The sequence below is a fragment of the Grus americana genome, chromosome 7 (genome assembly GCF_028858705.1).
Source record: "Grus americana isolate bGruAme1 chromosome 7, bGruAme1.mat, whole genome shotgun sequence".
Taxonomy (NCBI): domain Eukaryota; kingdom Metazoa; phylum Chordata; class Aves; order Gruiformes; family Gruidae; genus Grus; species Grus americana.
Genome location: NC_072858.1, coordinates 36,464,696 through 36,488,840, shown reverse-complemented (window position 1 = coordinate 36,488,840; position 24,145 = coordinate 36,464,696). Strand labels below are relative to the sequence as shown.

Sequence of the window (24,145 nt, the reverse complement as noted above, 5' to 3'; positions counted from 1 at the left end):
CTTCAGTAACATATATTTTGAGAATGGAGACTTCATTGCTTTCTATCTCTTTGAGTTTAAAGAAATTAAAAGAATGAAAGCATAAGACATTAAAAACTCTTTTTTCTGTCTTTAAATAATAAGAAGCAATTTCCAGAAGAACCAGAAGACTTTTTTTTTTTTTTTTTTTTTAGATGCTAAGAAAAATATCACATCATTGACACCTGGAAACAGATTCAAGAGGTACGCAGGCTACTCACATGAGTGCTTTCCCTACCACTTTTTAGATACCTAATTTTTAAAAAGTAATCTTTGTGTGTGTTAAACCGAAGCTGCATCGAATATGAAAACCTGTAAATCCAGTCATTTGGATTCAGGCGTAGAATCAGACGTCCAGTGCAGAAGTGGATCGGGCTGTGTTGTGAAGTGCAGTTCAGAAAGGATGGAGAACGCTGCAAAAAGAAGACTGGCTGCCAATGCCAGGGAGAGAAGACGGATGCAAGGACTGAACACAGCCTTTGATCGTTTGAGAAAGGTGGTTCCACAGTGGGGTCAAGATAAGAAACTGTCCAAGTATGAGACCCTTCAGATGGCTTTGAGTTATATCATGGCTCTCACTAGAATACTTGCCGAAGCAGAAAGATACAGTACTGAAAGAGAATGGATTAGCCTTCACTGTGAACACTTTCATCCGGAGAGCTACCACCATTACATGGGACAAAAAATGGCAATGGACAGTGATCCTTATGCACAGCGAATAATCAGCTATCCCCCTGAACACTTTCAAATAGCTAATTAGATCTTTTAACAAACTAAGAATATGCAGCAGGCCAGATGTGTAATTTAATAATTAGCAAGAGTTAATCTGCTTGAATAAGGTAATACTGGCATTATAATAACTCATTCTTGTTTGCGTCTTATACTAATTTGACAAAATAAATTTGCTTTGAGAGCTTTAAATTGATATGCATTTGAGAAGATTGAACTTATTTAATGCTGGTGGAATGCATACTTTTAATTTGAAATCTTTCTGATAATTGCTTCCTAGTTCATCTAGTTAATTTGATTCTTCTATTAAATAAGTTTTTGGTGGGTTTTTTTACTGTAATGAATCATGACAGCATTTTCTACAGATCACGGGCCAAATTGACCCATGGTGTAACTGAGTGGAATAACACCAGAAATGAACTTCATTCCATGTTTTTATTTTTATGTCAGCTTCAGTTATTCTTTGGTTTGTTTTCACATAAATGGCTCCCATGGAAAAGGTATTATAATGTATTGGAGTTCTAGTCCTCCAGAGAACTAGCTTTCTTAAACTTTGTAAGTTTGACGTATGGGTTCCAAGGTTGTGTAGGTTTGCTTTAATCCAATTTATGGTGTCTCTTGTATGCTCGAAAAAGAGCTAGTTTCAAGTCCTGGAAGGAATGTTTTTATTTTCAATGGCTGTAAAAGCATATGTGATTATATACCATAAATGAGAATGCTCACATGAAAGTAATCTAAACTTCTAGATTTTTGTAGACTTTCAATGTTTGGATTTTATTTTTAAAATTTATGTAACCTGGAAACAATAACAGATTTTGTAAATCATAAATAAAGTGTTTTCTATGATATGTCCTAACCAACTACCTGAAATTCCTGCTCTAGGAATTACTTACCTAGTGGCTTTCCCACCCAAAATGTTGCCCTACTTCCATCACAGTCCTGGCAGTTTAATGTGCAGAAGAATCAACTAGCAAATGGTGCTTCCTTCCCAGTTAGAGTAAGAAGTTTGTTTTACATACTATCTGAAAAAAAAGCCTTTAGAGATAAGAGTTTGATAAAAAGTTATAGAGCATTCTTGTGAAGCAGTTGAGTTCATTTCAGCCCTGAATTGCGTTTTGTTTGTTTGCTTCTTTCACTTGTGGAGGATAGAGGGATCTGGGTAGAAAGAAGAGGAAAGGAGGTTGGGAAGGTTGAAAAATGAGTAGGAGCAGGACAGCTGGAGAAGCAGATGTGTTTGTAGCAGGATGTAGAGTCCCCAAAAGTTCGACTGCCAATGTCTGTTTTGATGGCAGCAGATGATGAAGCTGAAGGGAATTTCTGCTGGTGCTCATTTCCAGAAACAAGCCCTTGCTAGTGTTAGCCACGAAGGAGAAAAGGAACTGTTGTCCCCAAACAGCTGTTGGTGGGTTTCCAGCAGGGAAGGCTGGTGAGTTCCCTGCTGGCTGCCACCATAACTTATATTATAGAATTCTTTCGAATGACAAACAAATGGCTTTGATAGGAGTTATTTTCAACAATTAAGCAGCTTTCAGTGAAAAACAAAAGCATCAATAGGAACTCAGCCCTGTTTTGGGGGAGAGGGACTCTGCTGCAGGAACAGTTACATACAACGACCTGACCTTGCTATCTGTCTTCTCTCAGAACCCTCGCTGACATTTTGCCCGTGGTCACCATCCTGCAGACTAGTATGTTTCCTGAGGCAGGGGCTGGGCTGTTCCTGGAGTGAAAGCTGCCGGGACAGACTTTCAGGCCAGATTAAATACATATAGAAGGAGCACTGCATAATCTGAGCAACTCTGTCCTTTAAACACCGGCATTCAGGAATATTTTTTAATATATATTTTAGCCTCTCTAAAGGTGTTAATTATTAAAATGTGGGCTTTTGCTTGTTATGAATTACATTAGATCTTTATTGGCAAACAGAAAGTGAATTCAACCTTTTGGGAATATGAAGTTACGATACTGATTTCTTTGCAGAAGTTTATAGAGAGAGAATAGAGTTAATTGCTGTCCGTCATATAGCCAAGTTAATACTATTTGAATAGTACTCATCATTAAGTAGTGACAAGTTTATGTAATAATAATCAATACAATCCATAAATAATGAAATTATGTGCCATTTTATGCTAATTTATTAGCTGTAGACTTTAGGCAGACGTCTCACCTGCACTGCTAGCACAGTAGTGGGTTTTCTATCCTGAAATGGGAATATGATGCAAATAAATCGCACAGTTACATGATGTGGAAAACTTGGCTTAGTGAAAGATACCCTTCTAAACTTTAGGTGGGAAGGGTAATACAGTACAAAAGTATAAATACCAGAGTAGTGCGCAACAACAGTACTGATGTATTTCTGCACTACTGGCATATGATTTGATTTTGTGGGACATGACATTGCAGATTATATGTAATTTATGTAAAAGTACTTAACATCCATTTCTCTTCCGATTTTGTTTCTTCCATTCAGCATTGTAATTTACTGTCTGCTGCATATGATGATAGATATAATTACAAAAATAATGGATTAGTATGCTGTGAATGATTAAATGATAGTAATCTCACATAAAGAGGAACAAAACAACACAAACCATAAAATATCTGTGGTTATGTTACCAAAAATTATTAAGAATTGAAACCAAAGTCCTAAAGAGCACTTTAGTGCAGTAGATAACTTGTGAACACTTTGTAGATCATGTCATTGCGTCAATCTCTGCTGTCGAACAATGTGATGAGATTATAATCCCCATTCTTTTAGATTTGGTTGTGCTAGTGGGGGGTGAATGTTTTGGTGATCTCTAGCTATTGATAATAATTAGTAATGTTACTAGTGGAAACATTGTCATTTTATAGAATGCTGTAGTATTTTTGTTTCTTGGGAGAGTGCAGTATTGAGCTGGAAGTTGGGATTTCCAATTTACTACAGCACTGAAGGCAGCAGAGTAAATTCTTTGTAGTGTATAGACAGGTGCCTGTCTATTGATAATTTGTCAAAGCTTTTTGGGGAGTGAATTGGGGTGAGGGGGAAATTTGGTCATTAAAAGTTCTGAAGGCAGTCTGAAAAGCAGGTATTATCCATGCTGGTTTGGACTTCTCAAACTCAACAACTACTCAGGAAGTCATTGGTTTCTTTTCATAGCTTTCCTTTACAAATACTTTATTGGCACTTTGTGAAATGTAAACTTGATTGTTTAACTTGGGTTTGATTATTGCTTCCAAATATTTGTTCCCCAGTGGCTGTTTGTTGCTTGTCAGATAATGGCTGTGACCGTCTTCTGTACTGGACTTTACTGGTATGGGCATTTGAAGCTTCCTCCCCTTAAATAATTATTGCTTCCAGGGGCCTCCAAATGAAGCAAAAGCCTAGATGCTCAGAGCTTGGTGTGTTCTTAGTGCCTGAGCTTTGCTCATAAATTTTTGTGCCACTGAATAGCAGTGCAAACCTGAAATACTTATATTTGTAGTATCAGTACATTGTAATTCTAGAACCACATTATTGTGAAAACACTGGGGATGAGAAATGCTTGCCTCATTAAGTATTTGTTGCATGCTACACACATATGTTTCACTATTGAAATTCAGTGTGAAATTCTAATGAACTATTTGTGGGAAGTTTTATTCTTCTAAAAAGTTCAGAGTGCAGGCTTTTCTATTTGAAGTAGCTTTAGATACTCTGCTTCTGTGATTCTTTGAGTTCTGTCACCTTGTTTTGACAAGGTGACCAGAGTTATTTTTGAACTTGAAACTGGAGTGAGATTTTTAACTGCAGCGACTTTTCAGTGGCTGAAAGCAGAACTAGGGTAGCACGTTCCCTAAATGTATGTTAGTAACGAAAAGTTAGTGGTTTCGTCCTGTCTAAGTATTGAGGTCATCAGTATTAGCATGTCTTACAACTTTAATTCATTTCAATATTTTAGGCTTCTATTTTCCATCTCACCATTTATAAGGTATTTAAGGCACAGTCCGTTTTGTACTATACACGCATACAGGGCAAAGCTCAGTTCTTGACTGGAATTCCTAAATGATGCTGCAGTACAAATTCTGAAAAGTAAAAATGTTGTTAATCTTAGTTTTAGTCTTGTAAGGTCAATGACATTACAGCATCTTCACATGGGGACGCATGAGTATCATTAGATTTTTAAATATTTAGGTAAGTTTCCTATACCTTGTTAAGTAGAACTTCCCTGGTGAAATCTTTGTGGAAGTCCCTATGGTGATGTGTTTAAGTTTTGATTTTCCAAAATAAGCTTTTGCCTTAAGATGGGTACCCTTACACTTAGGTTTCCAGTTATTTGGGCTAAGCAATATGGATGCAGTTTTCTGTATTTTAGGAGTAAAATTTATCTAGAATTTTAAAATTCAGTAAGAATGTACAGAACACTTTCTTTTTTCTTTTTGCCCTAAATATGTTCAGCTGTTCAATCTCTACAAAATATCCAGGGAAAAAACAAATGCACTGAGAATAAAGACATGTTTATTCATTGAAGAAGCAGTCCACTGTTTCCTCTACACAGATACCTTGTAACAAACATTGATTTCACCTGGTACTTGGGCACTTTTTAAAAAATTCTTTATGTTTTTAACTTTAATTAAGCTTCAAGAAAACATGGCTTTAAAAAACCCAAAGCAGCCCCATGTATAATATTTAAATATATTTTCTAACAAAGAGCACATTTTAATAGTCTACTAATTTTTTTCTAATTTGTAATTCAGTTTTCATTTGTACAAAAATTAGCATGCAAAATATATCTTATATGGAATTCACTTGACATGTCTGCATATGTAATGCCAAGGAATAAGGAGTTCATTGTTGAATGGCTTCCTGCAGCCTGGGGTGCATATTTGGGGTTTTTTTTCAAGATTTCAGAATGTCTTCGGTATTTTTCCATTTCTTTACAAAACCGTGTTGCCTGCTACTAACGGATTGTATGATCCTACAGGATGGTCAGTTTCTGAACAGAATTTCCCACTGATATCAATGGAGAACTCCACTTAAATTCGCAGCACGTATGGCCCAAGATTTCTTTGTATTACACAATAAATTGCTCTTTGTAGTGGACTTACAAAGTGTAAAGGCATTGTGTTGCTTAGAGGAAATCATAAAATGTGTAGGAGCTGCTTTAGCTCATGGAGCGGTAGCTGAGGCAAAATAGTCTTAAGAACATCATCTCTGACCTAGCAGGCACAGAAGTACGTAGAAATCAAGCCAGGTAATGGAGAAACATGGTTACATGGGAAAGCAAAATCAGTACCAGCAAATGTAATGGGGCGCATCCTTTTTTTCCCCTGTTGTTTTCTGTATCCGAGCTATAAGATCCAGCTTCCTTCAAGTGTTGGGTTTGCATCCGCTGCTCATTTAAGATTCATTCCAACATCTACTAATGGACCCTCATACATAGAATATGCTAAATCATTCAAGTTGAAGACTGTATAGGGAGAATGAAGTTGTGTGCTTTGTGTGTTTGATTGGCCCTCATTCAATTGTCACTTGAACAAGTGTGGGATACACAGCTAAAGGCTGAAAAAATAAGTCCTCTGTAACAGGTTTCCAGTGCCCTACCACACAGAGAAACTTCTAGGAGCATTGGTCATGACCCAGCAAACAGCTATTTCAGGGGGAGTGCGTTGAGCTAGGCGACCAATGTAGTAGACCGATTCTGCATGAATTTTTTGAGACGTGATGGAGTTCAGCTATGACAATCTGTAGGTAGAAGTATATGCTCAAGCATAGGCTTTGGAGGCTGATTCTCCAAGATGGTGAGAATTTGGCAAATCTATCGACCTTTAAAACATGCAAATTGCCCTAAAGACTCCTTGGCTTGTGCTGTGGTACCCCTGAGAAAACTCGTTCTTTCAAACTGGTGAAGGGGCTGAGGTTATCAGGAAAAGAAAGCATAATTTAAAACCAGAGCAAATTAATAGTGAGAATTCTTTAAAAAAGCAACAACTGTATTTCACAACTACCTACTTAGAAGCATGTCTAGTGTATAACTTGACAGTATTTTATGATTTTCGTCTTAATAATGTAAGGTCTGATTCCATTCATCAGCTGTCACAGCAAAGTCCTGAGGAAACCTCTGGTCTTGTTGCACACTTTCACAATTATTTGAACACGTGAAGGACACACTCTTGTATGCAACTCTGAAGCATTTATTCAAATTTAGGTGAGACGAAGGGAAATACATTACTGAACAGACAGGTGTTTGTTTTTTCCTTTCATATGCACTTAAAATATACTTTAAAACTGACATTAACATTTTTCTTCCCAATGAGAATGACTGTGGATCAAAAAAATAAAAAATATCAACTTTAATCAAAAAAAATTATAAAATAGAATTTTAAGGCTCAAAGTGAACATCATCGTATTGGAAACAGTAAGGCAATTAACAGTGAATCACTTCTCCACTATTTAACAGTTAAAATATTCCATTAGGTCTTGCTAATCATTTTGTATGAAGACATTTTCCAGAATCTTAACACTTTTAAACCTGGTAGCTTCAACAACACAGTTCTTAAAGGAATTGTTATTCCAGATTTGTTGCTTTGAAGTACCTATGGTTACTGTAAACAGTTGGAATTGACAATTGTTTACATATTAAGATACAGACTGCAGATTTGGCTTTTCATATTTTGAAGTGTGTGCTCTCATCTTCTCCTCATTTTAGCAGATATGAGGTGTTGAGAAGGTACACTCCACCTTCCATAGGGAAGCACAGGAACTTAATCCAGCTGTTTTAAGGCAAGAAGTCCAATGATTTCAATGCAAACTGCTATGTGATGCTGCTGAGGACTGGGTTTGCACCAAACTGGACCAAGATTTCAAAGCAGAGGTAATACTTTTGCTTTCTAGAATTGCAATATAAAAGTTTTCATTTCTGCTCTTTGAAATATGCTGTGCCTCTGTATGCAAAACCAGGACTAGAAGGAAACAGGAAACTAAATAAACCTATGAGGTTCTGAATCAGAAAACATTGAGAGATTACAAAACCGAGCATTTCTGTATCTCACTGATACCATGTTATGCTCCACATTGGGGTGATTTAATGGACTTTTAGAAGATAATAGCTAACACTGACTTCAGTGGAAGTTCTAACATTGATTTTTGTTGTTGCAGTAGCCTGCCCTGAATAAGAGAATGAAGTAGCATGTTAGTGTGAAGTCAAATTGGTTATTCAATTAAACAAAAACAATGAACAGCCAAGCTGTTCAGGAAGGGAGCCCAGTTGCATGGCCTCTAGTACATCTTGACACAGTATGATTAGATAGTGCCATCCTTCACAGGACATGAACTCAAACAGCATCACATGGTTTCTGACAACTCCGTGTTGTCTCTGCTGCTTACTCAAGCCTTTTCCCCTTGGCTTTTCCATCAGTTAACAACACAAACATAATTTTTGTGTCTTTTTCTACCAAGTTGTCTTTGTGATGAGCACATCAATACTCCTAATTAACAGCATTTACATCCATTCACATAAGCTTCCTTTACATACTTATTTTATGGGCTCAGTATATGCAGAGGAGAAATGTCCTGTAGCAGTTAACGAGCAAAATTTAATGACTACAGACCATTTAGGATCAGATTCTGATTTTGTTTGTATCAGACGCACTGAAAGTGATTGAAATTACTGACTTCTGCATTATGTAGGTAGATGTGATGGGTAAAGTTTTGATCCTTTTGCTAGTAAATACAGTCAAGGAGAGAATGTTGTAGTTCAGCTGACAGATTTTGGTGATCCACTTTCTGTAGCCTACCTCTCAGTGAGACTTCTGGGGCCTCTTCTTGAATGACTAAGGATTAATCCTTCTTACACAGACTTTTGGGATAAGTCTTTCAGCAGTAGCTTCTTGTCTTCCCACTTCCAAAGAACTGAATGTACATTTTAAAAGACATTGTACCACTTAACCCTCAGCTTGTCCCTTCAGGCTATAATGATGTAAATTTGGAGACATTCCATTGAAATCACATAGAAAAGGTTGAAGAGATATGGTTTACATATTTCATCTGTGCACTTTGTCTTTTAATTTGTACTGAGTTTTTGGGTGTGTTGTCTGATGTTGTAAAATGTGAGAACCGCTACTACTGTCAGTAATATTAACAAGTATGATTCCAGCACTGGTAACCAGATATTTGCTAATAGTAAGTACTAGTATTCCTTTCTTCTAAACTACGTAAAGAACCCTGATTATAGTGATCACTCTTGTAGCTAGAGTTGCCTAATAGGATATATCCCAGTCAAAAAGGATAAGTTTGTGCTTGCTTGAATTCTTAGTTTCCATTCAGTCAATAGGTAACTTAATCCACACAGAGTATTCAGACTGGCAGTGAAAAGTAAAATAATTGAAGTACAGAGTGATTTAGGTCTGAAGGAGCCCCAGCAGGTCATCTGGTCTGGCCCCTCACTCAAAGCCAGGCAAGGGGTCCAACAGAGGAGTTCTGAGCAGACAATTGCATGACTAAGCCTGTGCTAGGTATAAAGCCTGATGGCCAAAATGCAACTTGGAATACTTTGAATTAAAATCTGCTCTTCCCTTCTGGCATGAAATAATGGGAAGACCAGGGCTGTAGATGGGAGTAGAATTTGATTTTTTGTGTCTTAATTTCCTCTATTGCCAGTTCCCATCAGCACTGGATTAAATAAGCAAAATCCAGTAACTTTCCTTGGATTATTTTCCCAAGAGTACTTATTAATATGGGAAACTTTAAATTTTGGGTTGCCCAATTCTGACTCAGTCTAGCTTTAGTTTTGGAATCCCTAAGCCATCCTAAAAACAAGTGAAGATAGAAGGAGCAGTAAGTTCTCTATCCTGAAAAATCAGACCCACAATGTGTTTTAAATTGGGCACCCTATGACTGAAGTCACTTGAATCAATGCATTGCTTTTAAGAGCTATTAGTTTTATTTCGTTTACCAGGGAGGAGGTAGCGTGGGCAACAACTGGTATTTCTGCTTTCCCACGCTTTCTTAGACTCTGGCTATATCCAGTATCCTATTGCTCTTAAGATAACTCCTCATTGTTTTCTTTGCATATATAGGTTTTTTAAGTTACATTTTTAACTTTGAAAAAATCCAAATGAGGTCTAAAATGAAAGTATCTGTTAATTTTTCTTTTAATCTCTGTGACTTTGATCAGGACTTCGTTGTATTCTCCAGCCATGTTGAAAGCAGTAAGAAAGAACTGCTTGAAAACAATGTTCAAAGAAGAGGGATAGCAATAATTTAAAGATGCAGGAGATCATCTTAGATTTCAGATTCTAAGTGTTGGGAGGTATTAACACAACTGTATAGATGCTAAATATATTTAAATCAATCATTAAGTGTTGTCACTTAACACCTTTTGTTGCACTTTCATTAATTTGCCTTATTTATTACTACTGTTAGTTACAGTAGGGTTTTTAGCTCTTTGCACCTAACTGTTGCTTAACTTCATAACTTTTGTATATTAACAGAATTTTCTCTGTCTTTGTAGTAGACACCATACTTATGATTATTTCCTAAATGATGGTGAAAATTTAAATTCCACCAGATCATAATTCCTTTTCAGCTAGTTAAAAAATAAGCTAGATGGTAGATGCACTTTTCTTTTAGTCACGTTAAAAATTAGGAAAAGGAGACTGATATTTAAAAACAGTGAAGTTACACGCTTGACATCATCTGTGATTAAAGACAGAGAATCACTATCATTGTAAAGAGGAAAATATGAAGCACATCTGGAAAATAGTTCCAGCTATGGGCTCTAGAACATGCTTCAGACAACAGGAATTTTGGTTTCCTGTGTTAGCGTCCTATGCACGTGCCCTGTACCTTACTTTAAGAGTCCTTACACCATGAGTACACAGTTCATGGAGTACACACACACACACACACAAATATAAATATATAGGGTATACAGCTGTACCTACATGAAACGCTATATTTATCTAGTTTTGAGTTCAAAAATTCTGAGATTATCTGGCATAATAATATATAAAAATGAGTTACATCTTTCCCCCTTGTGCTTTGTGATTATCTGGCATGTTTTTTTTAGAATTACATTCAAAGTCATGTTGTTTACCCTCATTCAGGATTGTTATTGTAATGTCAATGTTTTCACTGGCAGTATTCCAGCTAAACATCATCAATCCTTAACATGGCTTGCTACAGTACAGTAGCTTTAATTCAAGCAGTAACAGTGGTATTGGCTTTTAAGTGCTGAAAACTATGTTTACTATGTAATTCTTAGCAAACTACACAGTACTGAATTTATTGCACAACACTCCATACCACAATTATCCTGCAGTAAAATAATATGCAAAAGTCTTGTATGATATGTTACTTGCAACATTTGCAGCAGCAGTATACTTAATTACAAACAAGTTGCTTGTAAACCTTGAGCATCTTGACTTGTACCTCTTTTTTTTCTTTTTTTTTTTTTTCACAGTTCTAGTATCTCTGCAGGTGTAACTGGAACAATTGTTTGTTTGTTTTTCAAAGTTCTTCACTCTCCACTACCTTTTGGGTTGGGGATGAAAACAGCATCAGGCTTTCAGTAGTTGGGAAGGCAGAAAAAATGTCGAGTCCTTGACTGGTAAGGTTTGCATACCGGCTGCTACCAGGTCGAAGCTTTATTGGTTGTGGAATTTGATGGTGCCACTGAGCTGAAGCAACAGAAACGGAGTAGGCTGTAAAAACCTCTAATTAAGTTAGCAATGAAACAACATAAATGAATGCACACAGCTGAAACAGTTGCTTCCAACGTCCTTGCAGAGAGCACAGCATTACTGTTCCCTGGTTTAGGGTCTGTGCCTTCAAATATTATCATTTACATAGTTTATATGTTGAGCATTTTTATTGAAGTCTACAGATGGAATTTCATCCCTGTTCAATTCAATGGCAATGTTTACATGGATTTCACTAAGTCCAAAATTTAATCATTTAAGCTTTGGAGCCTTCTCCAAAGCTCTTGCAATCAAAACTAAAAACATACCATCACAAGACATGAACAAATGGACATGGCTCTGATTTTGTACTACTCCATCCTCTGGGGGACTTTTCTTCCTGATATTTTTTTTGGTGGTATTTAATTTCAAAGTAATAATACAGGGAATTTTTTTAAAGAAGTGATTACAAGTTTTATTTCCCTCTACTACTTACAACTAGTAGCACATTTCCTCATTTTTTTTAAAGATAGTGAAAGAAAGGTAATTGAAACCCATATATTCAGTCATTTAAAAGTAACATTCAGCATGTTCCCATATGAACAAATACCATTACAATTTTGTAAGAATATTTAGTTGTTATATAATATTTAACAGTTATCATTCTTTAAAACACTAAAGAAAGGGGAAATTGATATTATCTTTGCCAGTATTTATCCATACAAAACCTCCAGCTTTGCACCCATACTGGACAAACATATCTGTCAGTAATTAAAATGAAAAGGTAGAAGTTCAGGCTACAATACTCTGAGAATAGCTTGATGTGGGAGGCCTACAATCTACATGTTAAGCATTGATAGGAAACATTCATTAGCCTTACATGCTCAATTTTGACCCTGTCTATCTGGAAATATTTGAAAAAGAGCCTCCTTTTTCCTTGCAGCCCCCAATTTGTTTCTATTTGAACAATACACTCATTATTTACTGTACTTTCTTCTTTGCACATGGAATTTTAAATATCAGACCACACTTTCAATCCCCCAACCCCATCCATTCAAAATAGCACAAAGAAAAATTATTTCTGTCACTTGCTTTGGTGTGTAAGACTTGCAGAGTCTTTAGAAAATATGATTGGAACCAGGAAACATTTCTTACTTTCCATCTTTTTCCTGTTTGTACCTTGAGTCCTTCATATGAAAATTTAATTTATGTCTTGCAACATTTAGATACCTAAGGAATTATTTTTCATTTTCTCTGACCTTTTTTGAATCAGACTTTCACCAGCCCTCTCTTGAACATTACATTACTATTGTCTGTATCACCACAAGGTGGCGGAAAATTGACAGAGATGCACTGGTGACTTGTGGTTATCCCTGATAATTAACTGTCGAGGTTTTCTAAATGAGAGATACAAGGTTGAAAACGTAGGCTTTTTTCCTTTGAGGGTATGGCTATAATCCAGTAGTTTGTGGAATATGTTTTCTGTTTTATTACACCGCTTAAATGATCAAAGTACTGTCTTGCTTCAGATAAATTGTCTTAACTATTACATCTTGCGTAGATAGAGTAATTAAATCATGTGCCGTAATTCTTGAACTGGGCTGGAGCCTTCCAAGTCGTAGGCAATTAGGCATAGTTTGCATCATACATCCTCCACAGAAGAAGGAGTCTACTTTCTCGTGTGCAATTTATTGATCCATCTCAGGTCAGGGCTGTAGCACAGACGTGTCAGAGGGAGCAGAGTTAAGGTTCAACTTACATGTTTATTATATGCTTATGTGTCTAGGGAATTTGGAAGGTGGAAAATGGGAGTACAGAATACTGTGCAAAACTCCTCCTCTGTTTTTTCTCTTTACCTGCCTTTAAACTAATGCAGGGGAGCTAATTTGGCTATTTAGCTGTATCATTCTACCTCCTCCTGGTGGCCATATTAAGCTGTGGCCATGCTGTGACACGGATTTCTAATCCACATCAAAACTAGTGATTTACGGGCTAAGAACTAGGTGAGGGCTGGGACCAGTCAAAGAAAATAAATTGGCATTTGCTTTATTTACTAGCCAATACCTACCATATATGTCAAGTCTAGCAGTACAAGAGACAATACCAGCTTCATTTTTTGCAGACAAGGTGTACCAGCCAGCATCTGCTTTCTTGGCAGGTTGAATGAGGAGGCAGACATACCCTGTTGTATCTTGATGCATGCTGGGAAAACAAGTGGTTTGGAATTAGCATTTCTCAAGAGCATATCAACTTTGAGATTTTATAATATGTACATTAAATGTGAGATAAATACATCGTAACTTCTATTCTCAAAGAGGTAGCAGCCCAAAACATTTATAGTCAATAGATTTACTTTCCCTATAGCCTCAACCAATGATCAGAGTAGCTGAAATCTATTCTTGCTCCTCTCAGTTGTGCAAAAATGGTGTGACAGTGTGAGCTGAATTGTTGCTCTGTATGTGTTAATATTGGGATTGTTTATTGAATTCCAATGAACTGAACCCATGCTGCATGGTCATACTGTATTTTTTCCTATTTCAGAAGCTGGAAGAATAACATAACAAAATACCAAGAACATTTGTACAAAGTTGTTCTATTTTTCACAACAGGAACCAGAGCGAGTCAGAAGCTTTCTTATGGCACCTTTTTCTGTGAGAAAATGACTGAGTAGCAAAATCTTAAAGATTCGTTTGGCCAACACGCTAAAAGAAAACTGCTTCATTATTCCCTCCTCTTCCTTTGCTCTTCAGTGATCCAAGACTTTCTGGCTACAATTTCCAGGAAAAACTATTCAGTAGTATATCAGAGAACTGAGGCTCCTCTGCTCTCTAGGCTGTGGTTGATCCTTTTTATCAACCCAAGTGTTTCCCTCATTATAAAGGAAGAGATGGGAGATGAGCACATTAGAATACTTGAAGTTGCAGGAAGTTCTGAAATTTGAGATTTTGTTTCTTTATGGACTGAAATGAAACATCAAACCACAGAATTTTAAGGTCAAGAGGACACTCTGGGCTTCCGACAGCTGTAATAAAACAGGGAGCATTCACACCCTTTGCTCCCTGCACGATGTAATTTGCTTAATGCTGGGGGTGTGGTAGTATAGAAGCTCCTGCATGTCTGTATCATGACACAAAAAAGGTCTCTTGGCTTCAGGCAAGAAAATAGTAGTGAGGCAAGTGAGGGACAAACAAGGACAATGCTGCCCATTGCTCACGTGGATCTGTGCGGAGCCACTTGAAGCCTTGGGTGCTGGCATTCTGGTTATGACTGGCTGAAATAGCAGAGGTGTTACAAGCCTGATGTTAGCTCCTGGCATTGTGAGCTGTGAGAGGTTTCCCTTAGTCGTTCCTCTGCTGAGCTGAAGCAAAAACTTGTTTTCTAAGCTTCTGTGAAACAACTGGAAATGAGGCATTTTAGGACAGTTGTTCATTTTACGTTAACTACAGTGTTTGCCTATGTATAACCTAAAAAACCTAAGAAATAGCGATGCATTTGAATGCAAGAGCTGAACCCAGACCTTGTTGTATTTTGTAAGCATGGATCAAAGTCTTTGCCTGTGTTTGTGACCAAACTTTGTTATCAGCCTCTATATCTGATATGCTGAACTGTCTGTTATCCCATGCTCTGGGGCATTCAAAATCTTGTTCTGTTCTGAGTTTGAATTCATCCATAGTTAGAACTCAACTGAGGAAAAAATTGAGAGAGAAGAAGGTGCTAAAATGCATTAAAATAACATATCGTAGTATCTTTGATGGAAGATAGCTTCTATGGCTTAAAAGGTCTGTCACCACTCTCTGAAGCAGTGGCATATTATGCTCCATGACTTTATTCTGAGCCAAGAAAATAGCTGTTGTTCACCGCACTGTGAAGCCAACTTTTTAAAACTTTACGTGGGTGAAAGAAACTGTTTTAAGAACACCACCTGTACTTATCACACAGGTTTTCATGGAAATGATTGGTCCAGCCACAAGAAACTCCAAGCATGGGTACAATGGTACAGTACCTCATCCTCTCTCTGTTTGATGGGATGGTCTCATTATCCTTCTTCCAGTAAAATATGGGGGGTGGCATTCCCACAACTCTGCACTCTAATCTGACAGGGTACCCTTCAGGAACACCACAGTTCTGAAGCTTCTCCAAAAACATGGGAGCTTTTTTTACTTCCTTTGCTGGAAAAAGAAAAAGAATTACTGAACAACAGATATTTTGTTCTTTGTTTCACTTTGAATAATACGGAAGCACACGACCAAAAATTATTCTTGTGATATCAAAACAGGTTGTGAATTTTTAATGGGACATTAGAAAGGAAGCAAAATGCCATGGCATAGTCTCCATAAGGGAAAATAAAGAAAATAATAAGCAGAACTGATGTTCATAAAAGAATGTATGCATATCTAATGGGTCTAACGTACTACCATCCCAGGAACTTAAGGCCAGATCTATGGATTTCAATAGCTCACATCTTGTTAGGCTTTAATAAAGAACAGTATCCAGATTCGTAGTTTTTTCTATTTAAAAACATTTTTAAACCAATAAAATTAGGACTAACATCTGGGACACCTCAACATATATTATAAATTCAAATCCTAAGCATTTTCTGGGGAGACAATTAAGAATGTCGTTTTGTCAAGACAAGAGAGGTGAAGTGATGATGAGACAGAAGTCTTACAGCCCTCTGTTAATAACAGGAGTGCACCTATTGACTGAGCACCAGGTGCATTTCCCTCCATCACGTAAGTTTTATAGCTGTTGAACTCTCCTGCTGTCAGTGGATGATCTATGTATTTATACTTGTCTGTAGGGAAACTAAGCTGCTTTTGAAGAAGTGCATACAAATAACTACAGCATTGTGACTAGTTTTTCAATGATTCTTACCTACAACAGTGAGCTCCAAACTAAATGAATTTTGTCCTGTTTTATTAGTGGCAAGGCAAGTATAAGTTCCAGCATCGTTTTGTGAGAGAGGATCAATAAGCAGAGAGTGAACTCCATTCTCTCTGACCAGCATCTTGTGGGTGCCATCTGGTAGCACAGGTTTGCCATTCAGAAGCCACGTCAGGTCTGGAGTTGGTAACCCACTCACCTAACAGACAGTGAAACAGCTAGAGACAAATGTCAAACTGACAAATAGATTTTAGTACATTCATAGGTAAGCCTTTCTTCAGATACCATCTGAATGATGTCAGAATCTAGAACAGAAAGATCTTAAATTTTTTTTATTTCTAAACTTCTGATTTCTGCTGATTAGTTCCAAAAGGGAGAAAAGGAAAACAAACAAGCAGCAAAATCCCAAGACAAACAAATACGTGAACTGCCTGCATTTTTCTTAGTCAGAGAGGAAGAAACTTGGTTATATATCAAATTCACAAAAGACTCTTAGTAATCTACTAGTTTTCTTCTTTTTCAGTGCCGAGTATAAATCAAAACCCTGGATCTAAACCACTACAGAGTTTAATAGAGATGAAAGAGAGTTCCATACAAATGACGTTGTATTTCGTAAAATTTGATGAAGAATGATATAGTTCTTTGTAGCTGTTAAACTTACATGCTTTAGAACACTGTAGATTAAGTATTTTATAGACAGATTATTAGACTGTATTATACTCTTAGAAATCTTTCTAATAGATAGAAATACTTACTCATGTCTAAAATACGGCTTTCCAAACAGTATTCTACAAACCAAAGAGGGAAGTGGAACTTGCCTGAACGAGGACTGCTGTCTTCCAGGTTTGTGCAATACCAGACATGCTTTAGGGCTTCACAAGCTCTGCCAGGATAGTAGAGCTAAGAATAACCAAATTCTTTGGCATGCTCCCTAGTAAACTTTACATTGTAAATTAAGTAGTAATGAACATTGTTGATCTTCAGGGCATTAACTTCTGTTTCAGAGCTTCCACCCTCTGCAGGGTAGGAGACATTCTGGAGCATGGAAGAGGTCAGTGTCAGCACTACCACCTTTGCTGTGCTACTGGGACTTAGGGGGATTACCAAAATATGTTGGAGCAGATGAGTTCCTTAAAGCTGTTCAATAACAGGATGTTCACTGCGTGTACTCTAATCTCTGAGAACTCTCTCATGAGGGGATTTGAATCTGTAAATGGAGATGTTTCTGCATCTGTGCATGCTGGGGAAGCATAAAACGAACTGGGCTCTGTTCCCTCTTTTCAGGGAGTATTAATCTTCAGTAATTCAGCCCAATACAATGGGAACATTTGTTTGAACAGAATGCAACATGCTGAATCCTCTTTTTCTCATGGTTATGTGCTATTCTGAATTATGTTCAAGAATCTGATAATGGAGCAGAAGGACCTGTCATTCCCAGATGAACTTCTGGAGTTCGGACCGGTAAAGGACATAGTGAACATACCTAGTTATTTGAACAACCTTGTAAGTGAGCCTTCTGTAATTTGAACAACCTTGTAAGTGAGCCTTCTATTTCTGGGGTTGTGTTTTCTGTGTTCTTCATTCCATATAGCATTTGTTGAAAAGAAATCCCCTGAATCAGCTCAGAGACAGTGGCAATAAGAGTTTTTTTTTTTAAACGAAGCATTAAAACTTTAACAGAAAGTGTTCATGCATGCAATGAAGGACATGAAAACACCTAGCAATACATGTACGGAGGTAGGGAAAGTGAGAATGAACAGAGGAAACAGTTAATACCTTACAATCCAACCTACAAAGTCGCCCTTCGTGTGCTACCATGTCACCTGGAGCCTGTAGAAAGTATGGCCTGAAAAAGCGTTCTTGAACTGCCTCTTTGTCTCCTTCGGGTGCCCGGGGTCGTGTTCTGCAACACAAAAAATGCATGTATGTGTTTGGAAGCCAAACTTTTTTTCCTAATGCTTAAAAAAAGCAAGAAGTTCTGGAACAGGATGAACAGATAGCTTGAGTTAAATAAAAGGGCAGAAAGAAATGGACTGATTATAATTTAATACTTCCATATTTTCCACTTAGATTATCAAATTAACTATATCGTGTAGTATCCTTGGATTCCCAAGCTATTCGCTTATTTTTGCTTTTTTGGCTGAATTTCATCTTGCTAATGCATCCCTTGCCTTTAACTCCACTGCAACAGGTAAATAAAATAATTCTTTACACTTAAACTTCCCTGTATTTGAAGATGACCTTCAAAACTACTACATTCTAGAAGTGACCTGCTGGGAGGGAACTGCTGCTGTTATTTCCATTTTATGGTTGAGAACTGAAGTACAGAGTGCATTGAAGTAAGGTAGCTAGTTATTTTTAATCCCTTCAGTAAGAAGCATAAAGAGGGTCTGAAGTACTTGTCTCTCCTTTTACCTGTGAGGCTGAATTGTTGATATTCGGCCCCGAACAGGGATACTCTGAACCATCAGGTGACCTGAACAACTGATTCTCCCCTGCAAGTCGCAATGGAAACAGAATTAATAGTTGGTTAATAGCTCATTTCATTTTAAAGTATAAATATTTAACATTTACAATGCATTAGGATTTCTTTTTATAAAGTAGCTGAACTGTAGTGTAAGTACTACTTTTTCAAAGCAAATGCTATTGGCATGCAGTGGACTGCAGTTGAGGCAGGGGTTTCTTTGTGTGTCTAGAGCAGTGTGTTTCTCAGAGTCTTCATTTAGCAGTGGTGCTGTGTAAACCAGCTTAAGCAGTGTCTGCCCCTGCTTGTTCATCCCTGCCACTGTGTCTCCACAGGCACTGTCTGCTAGTACCTTTGTACTAGCATAGTTGTTTGTGCAGCCGCACGGAAACTGAGTAGTAGTTGGACTGAAATATAATTCAGGCAAAAGGAAAAATTTAAAGAAGTTGCCTGATCTACTTGAATGTACTGCTAAGTAAACAACTAAGCTAGTACATCGGGTGAAGGAGAATGTTATTAGGGGACAAGACTATTTGCAGTCCACATCTTTGCATCCTAGATAAAGAGTAATTGTGTTTGGTGACACTTCCAAATTTGATGTAACTTTTTGTTTCCCCTTGCTCTATTCTTTCTGCCTGAAATATCATATCTGTCTGGTCACCGCATCTCAAAAAGTATCTTATCAGCAACAGAGGCGGGGTCAGAAGATAGGGCAGGAGTTACTAATGGGAAAAAAAGTCCTTAATGATTGTGACTGGGATGTGTAAGAACAGGGGAGTAGTTTCATCATTCTGCATTGCATGGTTTCCTCTCCCATCCTCTGAAGCATCTGATTTTTAATACAGCCACCACTCGATGTGAGATTAGGTGGCCCAATCTGTGTTCCTATTAACACAGATTATTCCTATATTAGAAAAAGATGAAACAAGCATTTTTGTAGAGGAAAATAAAACACCTTACTTGTGGGTTTGCAGCCATAATTGTATAGTTGCCATCATCATCATTAGTAGAAGCTTCAATATGTAAAGAACATGTTCCATCTTCTTCTCTGCTCATTTTGAAATGAGTATTTTTCTTTGAAATCTGCTTGCCATCCTTGAACCAGTATACCTGTAGTGATCAGACCCCCCCAGTGACTTAACACTTGCTCTGTAGTGGAATAGTGACTAGAAAAAGTGTAGATAAGAACATGACATATGTTGATCAATTGCTAATAAAAATCTTAGGATATTATAAAATTTGCAGAACAGTTAGAATGTGAAATAGAATGATTCCAGGTTGAATTCAGAAAGCTGCATATCTCCTTTACAGAGCTGGGCCTGTCAGGTTCTCTTTTCTTGGCTATAGACACATTACTGGTTATCTCAGATCAGTTCTCATCTTTCTGAGAAGTTAATTTTTTGGGGGTTCGTGAAGTTCCATTTCTCTTGGAGTCAGATGGTTGTGAGGCAGTCTGTACAGTACGTCAAGGCCTGATACATGCTCAGGAGCAAATACTGGTATTTTAGAAAGCGGAGGGGAAATAATTTTTGAGCTCTCTCCCCAGAGCCATGTTCTTAGGAGTGAGACTTTCCAGAGGGATGTATAGAAAATAGCGGGTAGTTGATTTTTATTCCTTTACCACTAACAGAATGACCTACCTTGGGAACAGGTATTCCAACTATTTTGCAAGTGAATGTAATAGGAGATCCTTCCGTTACCCGAAAATGCTTGAGTCTCTTATCAAAGATCGGTGCTATGTATTTGCCTGTAGGGATTTCTTCATGTTGGACTTCATCATCTGATTCGTCCACCGGGGTACGTTCAAGGCGAAATTCTATTTCGTTCATCAGCCTCTGCTCAAAGCTTGAAATCCTGTATTCCTGCAGAGTGAGAGAGGCACGGTTCTGGACAAGACCAGTCATGTTCTGTGGTATTTGCAGTCATTTGTGCTTTTAGACTAATTCTAAAATGAGTGAAAATAAGAAAACCTACATAAACTAGGACATATTGAAACAGTCTGAATTCGGTCTGCAGACACAGATTCTCACTGCATCTTAAGTTTGCAGAATGTAACTATGAGTTTTTTCAAAGGCAGCTAAAAAATCATGTAATTCCTCTAAGTCCTTATGAAAAAGCTATACTCTTGCACAATGTTGATCAAAAAAGATCATTAAAATATACCAAATTTTTGAGGATTTTGTGTTCAAATATGTCACCTGCTGATTATAGAAATGCTGCTAAATATTTCAATTCAGAATTAAATAAGGAAAACTATACCTACTGAAAGAGAAAGCGAGGAAGAAAGTGAAATATTTCCAGAGTAATGTACCTTCAGGTTAAAACTTGACTACAGATACACTTGAACGGACTTTTCTGGGAGCAGACACTGCCTAGCTACACTAACATAGGCAGCTGCAAGAATATCTTGCTTAAGTCATTATAAACGATCTTGTGGGGAAGCTTATATGTAGGTCGGTGGCAGTAACCAAATCAGTTTGCTCAGACCTGGATTTATGCCATTTGTAAGTCCAGAGCTTGCATTTCTGCTTCTATTGAAGGGCACAGACATCTCAGAGAGCAGCCTTAGGTTTTATTGTACTTCTGTGGCAAGCATGGATTTTCAGAATCTCACTTCAATCTGTCAGATAGTGCTATTACAATAGGCTTTGTTACTTTGTTATAGGAAGGAAATAGTCTGTGGCTTGGGAGGGAAATACTTGAGCAATTCCAAAAGTGCAATTCTCATTTTTTAAAATAGAATTTCAGAAGTTAGTGGATAGTAAATAAGGATGTAGCCTATCCTTAGATATATTCAATTTGCTGAAAAAACAAGGTTCAGAAAATACATCTTGTCTGAAATCCTATAGAAAGTTACTTAAAGAACCAGCAAAGATCCCAAATCACTGTGACTTGCATCCCTGATCATTTACGTATTCCATCATACTGCTGATTATGCTTTTGATCCGTAGTTCCCAAATAGTAAGGAGCAAAGGTGGAGAGGCACCACAAAATTTTAGCTGACAAAGTCTTTTGATTTCTTCAGGAGACCAAGGAGACAGAGTGGCCAGAGTTGAGAGGTTACAGGGGAGTTTTGAGGAGACAGGGGTCTGAAACTTGAGTGAGAGGAGGAAAACGTGGCAGTCACGAAGCCTGAGTAAAAAGCAGTTTGAAATTGCCATGGTGGAATAAATACCCTGGTAATACCTGATTTTGGTACTGTAATGGTAGATGGTGTATATTGGTCTCTTCATCTAAAATCTTTTTTTGGGGCATTGCTGTAAGGTCAGGTCTAGTAAAGGTTAGCTATGGTAGGAAAAGGCAGACACCTCAGAGTAGGGAGGAAAGGACTTTAGTGAGTGAACTTTCTTTACTGGAAACTGAGTCATCCTTCCACTCCTCCCTGCTTCTCTGATGCTGCAGGGCTGTTCCACACAGCTCTGGAGCAGTGCTGATAATTACGAGGTAACAGAAATGTGCAGGGGAGCTTCGGTTGCTGGGTCCCTACTTCAAGTTACCTTCCTTACCTCTAACACTCTCCCTCCACTCTGACGGGGACAGATACTCTCTCCAAATGTACCACTGTCAGTACAGGTTTGCCAAGCAGGAGTTTTTGAGCTCGCAGATCTGTAGAAGTGTGCGAGACATGCCCCAAAGGGTGGGAGCCAGCCACTAGATGGTATCATCCACTTTCTTAGTTGGCTTTGCTTGCTCTGTGGGCTGGCCAACAGCTGGTGATCAGCAAACAGCCTTATAAAGTTTCATCTTGTTGAGCTTTTTTTCTTTCACGGAGCATGTCTCAACAAATCACTTTAATAGATCAAATTCTAATCTCAGTTAAGCCAGTGTAAAACCAGAGATTCTCTGATTTCTGACCAACCAAAGCTAGCATTTTTCCATTTAGATGGCAAGACCTGGTTATAGTGTTCTAAGGGAAAGTTAAGCAATTGATCTTTTACCCCTTGATACTGAGTGGTTTTAGGAAGGAAGAATCAAGTAAAAATCAGGGAGTGACTACTATGTTCTAAGAAGCAGCCATGTCACCAAAATGTACTGCAGTCACATTTTGTTTCTGGAGTCTCCCATAAATGAAGGAATTCAAACCTAAATACTTTGTTGCAAGCAGTGTACTGCAGAAGGTATTTGGAGTATTGTTTTCCTTCCACTTCTTTGAGAGCTTTTTATAGTTTCTTCATGTCGTTTAGGTAGCTCTTGGCAGCAGAGAGCAAAATCTGTTGCAAAAAAATTGACCTACTGAGGAAGGATTACCTTGAGTGTCTGAATTTTCTAGTAGGACCTGAAGATACTATATGTAGTTCTTCTAAGAATGAAATTGTTTTCAGGAATTTCATATGCTGTGTGACCCTTGGAAATGTGGAGGCTAATTAAGGATTAATTAAGATAGAGGTAATCTCTTTCCCTCCTTCCCTTTCCATTGTCTAATGATTTGTCACATTAATAAAGATCATATAGCAAGTATGGTACAGAGAATCTCATTTCTGCCTGTTTAAACATGTTACTGTTTATTGTGTAATGAACCTCTCAAAAACTATGTAATTATTTCTCGATGTTGATTATATGACAGCATAATTATAAAGCTAAATATATGTTTTGCATACATGTTTCTCATTTATCATATTTGAGCAATTTTGAGCACTCTTGTTGCCTTTGTAAAGATAAGCCATTTTTCAAGTGTTACGTATATTTAGAGGGCAACAGGGCTTACGGACAGAGTTGGAGAAGTGACTCACTAATTGGTTATCTCAGAAGCTAGACACAGTAAGTATGTGAATAATTTTTACTCGTATAGGGCAACTCTGAACTCAGAATAAAATGAGTGGAGTTGAAAAGTGTTAAAACTTCTCAGAGTCAGATACCAATCCAAAACCAGTAGACTAGAAGACTAAAAATTGTAAGAGGGTTTTTGCAAGAGCCAACACCTTTGAGATTTTCAGTGCAACATAATGAAGAACACAGGAAGAGAAAGTAGGGGGCCTGCACCTGCTCTTGCATACAAAACCATTCAATCTGTGTAATCTGGAAGTCAGCAGACTAGTTACTTACTGCCCTGTGAACCTTACCAACAGTTAACATCATTCTTTTATGGCAGTATGTAAATCTGCCAATGGATTATCTTAGTTATATACGGTCTTCAACTTTATTGAGCTATATGCGTGTTTCATGAGACCTATGACGCATGAATGTGATGACTTTTTTCAGAATGATGTAACTAATCTCTAGATTAAATTTTTCTTCAGTTCAATTTTCTGGTGGCTGTGTCAAAAGCAAGTTTTGCAAATGAAAATTGCTTATGACAAGAATAATATTTCAAATTTTAAAGGCAGTATTGTACTTTTAATACATCCTTAACTGTATAGTTGAAGATTGAGGAATCATTGCTTGGTCCCTGAAGGGAGTTTTTCATCATATAGTGTTCTC

At 37.5% G+C, this 24,145-nt stretch overlaps 2 protein-coding genes across 8 annotated transcripts in view; one reads left to right on the top strand and one right to left on the bottom strand.

Annotated features, from left to right (window-relative positions):
• The first annotated feature begins 322 nt into the window (after window positions 1-322).
• ATOH7 (atonal bHLH transcription factor 7) lies at window positions 323-778 on the top strand. Its single transcript, XM_054832428.1, has one exon. It carries the CDS (start codon window positions 323-325, stop codon window positions 776-778), a length of 456 nt encoding a protein of 151 aa, XP_054688403.1.
• A 6,098-nt stretch (window positions 779-6,876) lies between these two features.
• MYPN (myopalladin) overlaps window positions 6,877-24,145 on the bottom strand; it is a 73,064-nt gene continuing 55,795 nt past the window's right edge. For 3 of the 7 annotated variants that reach the window (XM_054831052.1, XM_054831050.1, XM_054831053.1), the window contains 8 exons: window positions 20,368-20,589; window positions 19,688-19,837; window positions 18,679-18,758; window positions 18,040-18,166; window positions 16,255-16,462; window positions 15,383-15,548; window positions 13,448-13,581; window positions 6,877-11,379 (listed from right to left, as the gene is read on the bottom strand). In XM_054831052.1, the coding sequence (XP_054687027.1) occupies window positions 11,210-11,379; window positions 13,448-13,581; window positions 15,383-15,548; window positions 16,255-16,462; window positions 18,040-18,166; window positions 18,679-18,758; window positions 19,688-19,837; window positions 20,368-20,589 (1,257 nt within the window). In that variant the 3' untranslated portion in view covers window positions 6,877-11,209. Of the gene's footprint in view, window positions 11,380-13,447; window positions 13,582-15,382; window positions 15,549-16,254; window positions 16,463-17,168; window positions 17,764-17,795; window positions 18,167-18,678; window positions 18,759-19,687; window positions 19,838-20,367; window positions 20,590-24,145 lie in introns of those variants that run through there. The other 4 variants (XM_054831048.1, XM_054831049.1, XR_008577830.1 and 1 more) reach the window with 3 other exon arrangements.